Source organism: Nycticebus coucang, chromosome 8 (assembly GCF_027406575.1).
Source record: "Nycticebus coucang isolate mNycCou1 chromosome 8, mNycCou1.pri, whole genome shotgun sequence".
Classification (NCBI taxonomy): Eukaryota; Metazoa; Chordata; class Mammalia; order Primates; family Lorisidae; genus Nycticebus; species Nycticebus coucang.
In genome coordinates, this window is record NC_069787.1 from 109,223,200 (window position 1) to 109,235,429 (window position 12,230).

Here is a 12,230-nt window from a genome sequence, read left to right on the forward strand (position 1 = left end):
TTTCAATATGCTCTTAATGCTTGACTCAGGATAATAAAAACTGAAGAACTGTTTTTATATTCCATAATTACAGTATATATTTCAAAACAATGAAGTTTAGGAGGCAGACTCGCATACGGAATAGAAAATATACAGACTTTCAAATCAGGCTTAAATTTGATTCTTGGGTGTACAATCTTTAGGAAGATTACTTAGCCTGTCTAAGTATTAATTTCTGCATCCAAAAAGGGAGAAAAGGGCTGTGCCTATAGCACAGTGGTTATGGCGCTGACCACCTGCACCAAGGGTGGCAGGTTTGAACCTGGCCCAGGCAAGCTAAACATCAATGACAACTGTAAACAAAAAATAGCTGGGTGTTGTGGTGGGTACCTGTGGTCCCAGCTACTTAGGAGGCTGAGGCAAGAGAATTACTTAAGCCCAAAGACTTTGAGGTTGCTGTGAGCTGTGACGGCACAGCACAGTACCAAGGGCAACACAGTGAGACTCTGTCTCAAAAAAAAAGGGAGAAAAATGGTTCGGTGCCTATAGCTCAGCAGGTAGGGCACCGGCCATATACACTGGAGCTTGCAGGTTTGAACAAGGCCCCAGCCTGCCAAACAACAATGACAACGATAACAAAAAATAGCCAGGCGTTGTGGCTGATGCCTATAGTCTCAGCTACTCAGGAAGCTGAGGCAAGAAGCCAAGAGAATCTCTTAAACCCAAGAGTTTGAGGTTGCTGTGAACCTGAGGATGACATAGTGAGACCACGTCTCAAAAAAAAAAAAAACAAACCCACAAGGGAGAAAACAATATGTATTTAATTTATATTTTATTTATTTTTGAGACAAGGGTCTATGTCACCCTTGGTAGAGTGCCGGGGTGTCACAGCTCACAGTAACCTACAACTCTTGGGCTTAAGTGATTCTGTTGCCTCAGCCTCCCAAAGGGGTGGGACTGTAAGTGCCTGCCATAATGCCTGGCTATTTTTTTGTTATAGTTGTCATTGTTGTGTGCCGGGTCTGGGGTGGGTTCAAACCTGCCAATCCTGGTGTATGTGGCTGGTGCCCTAACTGCTGAGCTACAAGCGCCGAGTCTATGTATTTACTTTAAATAGTTGTGAAGACTATATGAGAACATGCTTTTTAATTGCCTGCCCTTAATGCCTGATTGTACAAGAATAACTTACATTCATTCTCTTAAAAAATGGAAAATCAAAGATTTTCTTTTGAGATTGTTTTTTAAAGGGGCCCTGAGAATCAGGTTAGTGACTGTAAAATTGTTTCAAAGGCTAGCAGTAAGTGAAATCATAATTAATACTGCATTATTTTACATTGGTTTGTACTGCTGGATGGCGCTCTGAAACAGTTAGTAGAGGTATTTTGAACAAAACAAACCATGGTATCATCTAAAAGTCTCTACTATTCACTGTATAATTTTTGTTATTTTTCTATTTTGGTGAATAGTTTAGAAATATAGATGTAATTTGTAGGAACAGGAAACATGAAAGAAATGGAGAACTATTACTATTTCCGGTAAAAGCAAATAATTCCTTTCTCTACCCATTAGCCTAACATACAAATAGTCCATTCTTCAATTATTCCTGATAGACAATTTTTTTGCAAACAAAAAATGTAGAGACAATATAATGAATACCCAACACATAGCCATTACTCAAACACAATAATTATCAAGACCATGTCACAATTGATTCCTCCTGATAAAGAATTTTAAATTCTCAAATTAACAAGGACCTTTTATTATAAGCCATCTGCTAGGGCTGGAAGCAACTTTGTTAGACAAAAGTCTAAGTATTTTCATTTAAGAGATTCCTGTATTTCATTTAAACTTGGTTGTAAGCATCTTTTAAAAAAATAAATAGAAATAAAAGAGATCTCTGAATGAGATTCTAATAGAATGAATCATTATAAAAATATAAAATTTATTTTTTATTTTATTCTCTCACCAGCTCCAGGACTGAACTCCATGATAGTAATAGTGCAAAATCCACTGTATTGCCTGAACATAACATGCAGCTTGATTAGCCAGAAAGTCGCTGAAAGCAGAAAGGAATATTTTTAATGTATCATTATTTTTTAATGACAGGCCAGTGTCCTGAGAGCACAGTATTCGCAAATACAAAATTTTACCTTCCTTGGTTTATTTAAACAAGGACTTAGCTAAAATGCATAGCTAAAATTTATTATCAGAATAATTCCACAATACTATTTTTTAAAATTTCCATCCTCTCACATGAAATGTTTGCCGTATTGTTTTCCTAAACCAACTATCAAAATACTTAAACTTGATATTCATATTTACTCAGTTAATGTACTACACCTTTGGCTTAAAGTTTGAAGATTTACCCAATGAAGCTTTCTATAAAGTGAGACTACCACTCTCTTAAATAGTGAGGGAAGAATTGTAGAGAGGTACAGAAATCTTCTTCATATAGGAAGATACCTGAGAAAGTAAAGGGGGCAAATCAGGAAGATCTTAAAATTTGGTTACAGCAGCCTAGACTATTTGAAAATTACCATATATTTTTTTTAAATAGACATTCATGGGCTGTTTTGAAAAGCATTATCTACTGAACAATATTCCCTCTAATCCCTTTGTTTCTGAAAAACCAAATACCATCATTTAAAGTTCAGGTAAAATAAATTTTCAAATCACAAAAAATAAACAACAAACCAAAGGAAAAAACCCTAGGATAAAGCCAAAAGTGGTAACTTAGAAATTCTGTATTTCCATTATTTCTGGGAGGTTTGCTTTTGAACATGAAATATATTACTACTTTTTTATTAGAAAAGAAATATTTCACTACTGAAAATCTAGATAGTCAAGAAAACAATTTTAATCGCATTATACTAATCACTATTACATTTTGGAATGTTTCTTTTTTCTATATTCAGATTGGTTTTTTCCGAGGGTTAATAAGAATATACTGTATATCGGGGCAGTGCCTGTGGCTCAAGGAGTAGGGCGCTGGCCCTGTATACTGGAGGTGGCGGGTTCAAACCCAGCCCAGCCGAAAACTACAACAACAACAACAATAAAAAAAAAGAATACACTGTATATATATTATTTGTGTCTTGCCTACAAAATATGTATTTAATAATATATTAAAAGCATCTTTCCAAATTGCTATGAACTTTCTGCAAGTATCAATTTAGCAGTTCTGCAAATTCTGGACATGGCAGAGGTCATAAAAATGCTGACAGTGATGATGAAGGTCAACTATAATGGATGTTCTTATTGAACATTTAGATTATTTTTAATTTTTTACTATCGTAAGTAACTTTGTAATAAAGATCCCTATGTATAAGCATTATTTTTCTCTTTGGAAATTTTTATCATAGATATATAATATATATCACAATTAGTACCACCTTGTCCAAAACCACACTAGCTGAAAGATCTATAGTAATGCTGAAACAAAAAAAATCCTTTCCTCCCATCAAAATTATGCTATTTTCTGAAGAACTATATATTCTAATTTTCACTACTTTAAAGTAAAAGCATTGACAAAAACATACTCAGATACTACGTCAACCCCCATCTTCGTCATGTAATATGTTCTTTTATATTGTCTAAACTCAGTTTCAAACAGGTCATCATCTTCAGTCTCATCTTCTAAATTATCTGAGAAAAAAGCCAGAAAGATAGTGACTAACAATTATAAATATCCTGTTTTCCTACTTAGTGCTTTGACAAATGGATATAAAAGTTGATACTTATAAGTTATAATAGAAATTTGTTTCACCCAACATTACTAAATTAGTACTAATAAGTAAAAAGGTATAACTATTGTGTCAAAATAATACCATATCAAAACACATAGTTTGTACTCACCCTTAGAAGTTACTACTTCGCCTTTATTTTTGTCTAAAGCATCCCAACATATAGAATTTTCCGGGCCCTATAAAAATTACAAATCAATATAAAATGAATGGCAAGATATATTTTAAAGTGAGATGTTTAATAGGGAGATATTAAAAATACTAAAAAAAAAAAATACTAAAAATAATTAAAATGATCCTTAAGAAACACTCTATAAAAGCTTAGGGGTGTGGGGAGGTTTGACAGAGGGAGGGTAAATGGCGGACTACACCTATGGTGCATATTGCAAGGGTACATGTCTAATCTGTTAAGTATAGAGTATAAATGTCTCAACACAATAATTAAGTAAATGAGGTGAAGGATATATTAACTAGTTCAATGTAAGCTTTCCAAATTGTATATAAAATCAGCACATTGTACCGCATAAATGCATTAATGTATACATGATCTATGTGTTTATGACTTAATGCAAAACATTTTTAAGTAATGTATAAATGATTTTACTTATTACTTGTTTTGCAGAGCTATACATTTTGATTATGTAGAACTTAATAGTCAAGCATTCCAAAGATCTATTAATAATCTTCACCAACATAAAGCAAAATACATTTAATTATAAAGAAAAAATATTTTAAGAATATTTCATTTACTAAGATGAAAACATACAGTTTCACATTCTTTTCTCATTTATCAATTTTAACATTTATATACGTCAAATTCTGGGCTACTGTTAACACAGTCTATTTGTTTATGGTTGAATTCAATGGCTTCAAATGTTACCTATTTTCTGTACCTCTAAATGCTGTCATTTGTTTTTTCCCGAGATAGGGTCTTGCTCTGTTGCCCAGCTGCAGTATAATAGCATCACCAAAGCTCACAACCTCAAACTCCTAAGCTCAATCAATTCTCCCACCTCAGCCTCCCAAGCAACTGAGAATATAGGTGTGTGCCACCAAACTCAGCTACTTTTTAATTTTTGTAGTAATGGGGTCTTGTTATGTTGCTCAAGCTGGTCTTGAATACCTAGACTCAATCAATCCTCTTGCCATGGCTTCCCAACGTGCTAGGATTATAGCCATGAGCCACTGCACCTGGCCCCACCATTCTTAAGACTTCATTTCTCTTCCATGTAACCCATTTACTTTCCTATAGCTGTTTCATCTTACAACATCCTTCATACCCTGCCCATCTGTATTTCCTCCCTCATGACCTCAGTCTTTTCCTCCTCTATGCTATGATTGCCAGTTCATGAAAAATGACTGCCTTTCATTCTTTCTACCTCCTGAACCCCTTTCTTCATACAACCTAGTACCTCAATCACTACCTGAGCCTGGGCTATTCCTGCACATTGCCTCTAATGTTAGCCACATATGCCTGAAGAGTGGTGAAGTACAAGGACTAAGCTGAGGCCAGGGAACCAGGAATCATTGACCTGTAAGTTTTGTGTGTACTCGTTCCCCAAAAGTTGCAAAGCATGTTTTCTTAGGAGAGAAAAACAGAATGCAGACTGACTGCTGCCAAGTACCACTGAGGAAGAGCTAAGTAATCAGAAGGACTACTAGAGAAAATCAGGATAGTCACCCCGAGGCAAGATTTATTAGGTTTGAACAAAAATAGAATGAGCACAGAAGAAGAGTACAGGAAACTCATCAGAATCCAATAATTATGAAAAGGCTGAGTACATTTTCAGAAGAGGTTTATTTTTCACACTACCACAGACAATCTTTGGAGCCTACTAACGATGTTTTGTAGGATCCTAAGATGTTTTGTAGGACACCAACATATTCTAATATTTATTACATACACTATGTGTACTGATTATCTTAACCTTGTCTATGGTTGTGTTTTATTTTATTAATTTTTTTTTTTTTTTTTGAGACACAGTCTCATTATGTTGCCCTCAGTAGAGTGCCATGGCATCATAGGTCACAGCAACCTCAAACTCTTGGGCTTAAGCAATTCTCTTGCCTCAGCCTCCCAAGTAGCTGGGACTACAGGCGCCTGTGACAACACCCAGCTATTTTTCTTGTTGCAGTTGTCATTGTTATTTAGCTGTGCCGGGATGGGTTCAAACCCGCCGGCCTTGGTGCATGTGGCTGTCACTGTAACCACTGTACTACAGCTGCCGAGCGTATTGTTGTATTTTATATGATTTCACATATAAGACATTTCTAGAGAAAAACCATTGATCTAGTTGATCCTCTTAATATGAAACACTATAAATATCCACATTAAAAAAACTAGTTGTTTTAAAGTAACGTCTTTTTAATAACTATTTTTAAAAGTTAACTAATTTTCTGGGTTCTTATATTTAGAAATGTTTTCTTGGGCGGCACCTGTGGCTCAAGGAGTAGGGCGCCGGTCCCATATGCCGGAGGTGGCGGGTTCAAACCCAGCCCCGGCCGAAGAAAAAAAAAAAAAAAAAGAAATGTTTTCTACTTTTATTAATTGAATGGAGGAACAATTAATGTTGTTCTTTAAGGGTAAAAATAAGAAATTTATTTTTAAATATATTTAAATGATCTCTAAAAGAGAAAAAGAAACTAAAACAATTTCTTCAACCTATAAAGAAGAAAAAATGAAAGTGAAATGAGGCAACATCAGAATCATAAGAAGGCAAATGAGAAACAAGGAATATCAGTTTTACCTTTACAGCTAAAACAATGAAAGGAGACCTAAAAAAAAGAACACCTTTGGTTTTTTCTTTTCCTTGTAGTTCTTGGCTTCTTCTGCTGCGACGCCTGCTGCTTCATTGAGGTACTTGTTACCAACTTTGCTTTCAAACCACTTTAGGTCCACAAAAACTTCACTGAAGTGCTCCCGATCAAACTACAGAAATATTTAAATTCCTTTAAATATAATTTAAGTATGTCTGGAAATATATCAACCCAAATTAACAGTGACTACTTCTGGGGCATGGGAAATTGGAGAATGCTACTATTTTATATACACAGGCACCTCACTGGTTACTCTGAAAATTACAAACAAGAAGCAAATGAAAATAAAATTAATTTAGGTGCAACTATTTACCCTGAATAAACAGTTGGAATTTAAGATCCTTTTTTCTGGTATTATGTAATTGGTTACTGACCATTTATAGCTACCCTAGGACAGGTAACAAAAACCTTTAGTTACTTACATCTGATAGTTTTACAAGGTATTTCTCAAATCGAGGTAAGTTCAGATGCCCACTTTCATTAATGTAACCTAAAAGGAAACAAAATGTAAACTTGTAATAAAATCTAACATTATTTTTTCTAAACAATTCTACAAAATTCTTTCCGCAAAATGTTGACTACTAACATTTTATAGCACTAATCAAGAAAAACACTCAATAAACTAGCCCTAGTTTCTATGAACTTTATGCTATCATAAAATACAAAATATAAGTACTAAAGCAAAATGTAAGAAATTCCAGGTTCACATGATAACCCTTTGACATTCCCAATGACAAGTTAGAACCTATCTACATTATTCACTTTTGATATGTTAACTTAATAAAAAGAGTACTGTCCTGTTATTGTTTTCTGTTTTATTCAGTGTCGCCACAACTTTCCTTTTTTTTTTTTTTTTTTTTTGCAGTTTCTGGCCTGGGCTGGGTTTGAACCCACCACCTCCGGCATATGGGACTGGAACCCTACCCCTTTGAGCCACAGGTGCCGCCTGTCACCACTACTTTCAATTGTCCATTTTAATTGAAAAATCTTTCTTTCGTATTAAATATTCTGATGTATATCCTTTTAGAAACACTGAATTTCTACACTTAAATAGGAAAGGAGGTAAGTGAAACCAAAGTTCTGCCAATTTCTTAAGGAATTAAAGGGAAAGATTACCTAGGTATCAATAAGTGAGGATGCTTAACTCTGTTCACTTTCTTTTCTTGTAAATCAACTGAAAATGATGGCCTCAGAGTTTGCCACTTTAGACAAAAAGAAATCCCCAATATTTTCCTACTTCAGTTGTACATAAATTACCCAATATACTGAGTGACATTCTTAGGCTAAGTTGGTGCTATATAAAAGGTAGCCTCAATTAAATATTAAATTTTTCTTACCCCCAAGTTCTGGTAGGATGGTAATATATGTCCCATAAAGAAGAGGCAGTGCATCATGATTAATATGCAAATGAGGTAGATGAGGGATAAAATCATTGCCAACAAGAAATCCCATTAAAATCCAATCATCTATTATTCTTTCAATATCATATTTAAATGTGATCTTTTCCTATGATAAAATGCAGAACAAAGTCAAATCCAATGGAAATTTCTACATACAAATCTTTCATGCATGGCTATGTTAATACTTACCTTTAGTACTGAAAACTCATAGTCAATATATTCTCTCATTAAAGACAAGTGTAGGAGGTGAAATGTGGTTTCTTCTGGTGCACATACCCTGTAATGAGTCAGATGATCAAGATAAAATAAATAATATTTTTAAGGTCCAAGTTTAAAAAAGGATCAAAGCATAAATCAAAATTATTATTAAGAGATAGTAAATCTTATAATTAAGGCACAGAATTTATATGAAAGTTGTAGGGGATGGGCGGGAGCGCAGGCCCGGGGCACAGAGGTTAACAGACAACTGCCATTGAAATATAGTGAGTGATTCTGTCCAAGACAGCAAGCATCAGGGAAGCAGCCAAAAGTATTGACAGAAAGCTTAAGTTACCTAAATGCTTTCCACAGAGGCTCCCATCCAGAATGAGAGTTAAGGACAGAAATTTAGCAAGTAACCTGGTGGATTAGAGCTGCACCAAGAGAGAAGGTTGAAGAACGCACATCAACCCCGCTGAGGTGAGTTGCGACCCCAAGGATATAAACAAAAGATACAAAATCCATACCAAGCGGACGGTAGTCCCCTCCCCCATGACAATGGATGGGAGTGCCCCACAAACAAACGAGTAGAGTTCAAAGGTCCTCCCACTACACTCCATGGGAGAGAACCTCTAAGAACTGAACCTACCTCCCATACTAGGGTTCCACGGCGTTCTCCTGCCAGGCATAAAACTGTATAAAACTGTATATATTCTCTACCTGTAATTCAGAGCTCCCAGCACTCCCCTCCACTCTCACTCCGACGTCTGGAGGCCTGTCCCCCAGGAGTCCAGATTCTTGGGTGATTTCTCGAGGGGTGTGGACAGGGCCTAGACTGCAGCTGGTCAGTGCTGATTCTGTAGCATGGGAGTGAGGAGAGGACGGTCGGCTGAGAGGGAACCACACCAGAGTGGCAGGGCCCCGAGGCACGGAGCAGCAGCCGTTTTTGGCAACAATAGGGCTCACTCCCAGATATTCTGAAGCCACACCCCATGTCTCCCTGGGCAACCAGAGGAGTCCGGGCATCTTCTCAGGTGGCAACCACCGCGAAACAGCTCTGGGATGGAAACGCAGGCCCCAGCACCAGAGCAAGTCACATCTGAGTTGTCACCAGACGCCTGCAATACAGTTGCCAGAGACCTTTTAAACTCTCCTACCTGAGACAGGTGCTGACTGAGACAATTGATTTGGACCTTTGGAACTGAGCCAATCGCCCGAGGACTATTCAAGTGGTGCCCTGGGTGTGTGTTTGTAGGAAGATTTGATTTTCCTTTTCCAGTTGTTGCCTGTGGGGGGTGGGGTGACTTAATTGATGGTATTTCTCCACAGCTGACACTTCAACCCAGAGTAACTGTTTCACTAGGGTTGGACAGAGACCAGCTGAAAACAAGACAGAACCACTTAGCCTCACCACACCAAACAGGTCCCCAGTTTCTTAGGCCATAGCACTGTAAGGGTCCTCAACAAAGCTCCAGGGGAAAAATCAAACGGTATAAAATAATAATCAGTGGAAAAACTCTGGTAACATGAATAACCAGAATAGATCAACCACCCCAAGGAAAGATATGGCAGATTTAACTGAAGATCCCATTCATAAACAGCTGGGCAAGATGTCAGAAATCGAATTCAGAATTTGGATTGCAAACAAGATTAATAGAATGGAGGAAAATTTGGAATTAGAAATTTAAGGAGCAATTCAAAAGTTGGAATTAGAAATTGATGGAGAAATTCAAAAGTTGTCTCAAGAATTTAATGAATTTAAAGACAAAACCACCGAAGATTCTGACGCACTGAAGCAAGAATTTGCAGCCCTCAAAGATCTGAAAAATACAGTAGAATCCCTCAGTAACAGAGTGGACCAAGCAGAAGAAAGAATTTCTGACATTGAAGACAAAGCCTTTGAACGCTCCCGAACTCTCAATGAGGAAGAGAAATGGAGAGCAAAAATGGATCATTCTCTCAGGGAGCTCTGGGATAATTCGAAGAAGGCTAATATCTGCCTCACTGGAATCCCTGAAAGTGATAAAGAGGCCTCGCAAGGCACAGAGGCCCTTCTCCATGAAATTGTGAAAGAGAATTTTCCAGACATGCCAAGAGATTCTGAAATTCAGATAGCAGACAGTTTCAGAACCCCAGCACGACTCAACCCGAATAAGACATCCCCCAGGCATATCATAATTAACTTTACTAAAGTTAATATGAAGGAGAAAAATTCTGAAAGCAGCCAGACATAAGAAATCCATTACCTACAAAGGGAAGAATATTAGAATGACTGCAGATCTCTCTGCTGAAACTTTTCAAGCCAGAAGAGGGTGGTCATCGAATTTTAATCTCCTAAAGCAAAATAACCTTCAACCCCGGATCCTGTATCCAGCTAAACTGAGTTTCATTTATGATGGAGAAATTAAATACTTTAATGACATTCACATGTTGAAGAAATTTGCCATAAACAAACCAGCTCGTCAGGATATTCTCAGACCTATTCTCCATAATGACAAGCCCAATACTCTACCACAAAAGTAAACTCACTAGGAAACTTTTGATCAAACATCAATTTACACAGTGGCGAAAGGATTAAAAATGTCCACTGGACTTTCGAAAAACTCAATACCCAAAATTTTACCAGACTTATCGATATAATCCATTAATGTGAACGGCTTAAACTGTCCTCTAAAGAGGCACAGGTTAGCTGACTGGATACAAAAACTCAGGCCAGATATTTGCTGCTTACAAGAGTCATATCCTACCTTAAAAGATAAATATAGACTCAGGGTGAAAGGATGGTCGTCCATATTTCAGGCAAATGGTAATCAGAAAAAAGCAGGTGTTGCAATTCTATTTGCAGACACAATAGTCTTTAAACCAACAAAAGAAAGGAAGGATAAGAATGGTCACTTCATATTTGTTAAGGGTAATCTTCAATGTGATGAGATTTCACTTATTAATATTTATGCACCCAACCAGAATGCACCTCAATTTATAAGAGATATTCTAACAGACATAAGCAACGTGGTTTCCTCCAGCTCCATAATAGTTGGAGATTTCAACACTCACTTAGCAGTGTTGGATAGATCCTCCAATAAGAAGCTGAGCAAAGAAATTTTAGCTTTAAACCTAACCATCCGGGCGGCACCTGTGGCTCAGTCGGTAGGGCGCCAGCCCCATATACCAAGGGTGGTGGGTTCAAACCCGGCCCCGGCCAAACTGCAACCAAAAAATAGCCGGGTGTTGTGGCGGGCGCCTGTAGTCCTAGTACTTGGGAGGCTGAGGCAAGAAAATCGTTTAAGACCAGGAGCTGGAGGTTGCTGTGAGCTGTGTGAGGCCACGGCACTCTACCCAGAGCCATAAAGTGAGACTCTGTCTCTACAAAAAAAAACAAACAAAAAAACAGAAAACCTAACCATCCAAAATTTGGATTTAGCAGACATCTACAGAACATTCCATCCCAACAAAACTGAATATACATACTTCTCATAAGCCCATGGAACATACTCCAAAATCGATCACATCTTAGGTCACAAGTCTAACCTCAGTAAATTGAAAGAAATAGAAATTATTCCTTGCATCTTCTCAGAACACCATGGAATAAAAGTTGAACTCAGTAACAACAGGAATCTGCATACTCATACAAAAACATGGAAGTTAAATAACCTTATGCTGAATGATAGCTGGATCAGAGATGAGATTAAGAAGGAAATTGCCAAATTTTTGGAACAAAATGACAATAAAAACATGAATTATCAGAACCTCTGGGATACCGCAAAGGCAGTCCTAAGAGGGAAATTTATAGCACTGCAAGCCTTCCTCAAGAGAATGGAAAGAGAGGAAGTTAACAACTTAATGGGACATCTCAAGCAACTGGAAAAGGAAGAACATTCCAACCCCAAACCCAGTAGAAGAAAAGAAATAACCAAAATTAGAGCAGAATTCAATGAAATTGAAAACAAAAGAATTATACAATAAATCAAAAAGTTGGTTTTTGAAAAGGTCAATAAAATAGATAAACCTTTGGCTAACCTAACCAGGAAAAAAAGAGTAAAATCTCTAATCTCATCAATCAGAAACGACAAAGACGAAATAACGACAGACTCCT

At 37.0% G+C, this 12,230-nt stretch overlaps 1 protein-coding gene across 5 annotated transcripts in view; it reads right to left on the bottom strand.

The window, feature by feature from the left end:
• Positions 1-12,230, bottom strand: part of XRN1 (5'-3' exoribonuclease 1) — a 168,765-nt gene that overhangs the window by 128,030 nt on the left and 28,505 nt on the right. For all 5 annotated transcript variants that reach the window (XM_053598577.1, XM_053598580.1, XM_053598579.1 and 2 more), the window contains exons 7-13: positions 8,129-8,216; positions 7,877-8,045; positions 6,962-7,029; positions 6,514-6,651; positions 3,835-3,901; positions 3,519-3,624; positions 1,946-2,035 (exon numbers count right to left, since the gene is read on the bottom strand). In XM_053598577.1, the coding sequence (XP_053454552.1) occupies positions 1,946-2,035; positions 3,519-3,624; positions 3,835-3,901; positions 6,514-6,651; positions 6,962-7,029; positions 7,877-8,045; positions 8,129-8,216 (726 nt within the window). The remainder of the gene's footprint in view (positions 1-1,945; positions 2,036-3,518; positions 3,625-3,834; positions 3,902-6,513; positions 6,652-6,961; positions 7,030-7,876; positions 8,046-8,128; positions 8,217-12,230) is intronic.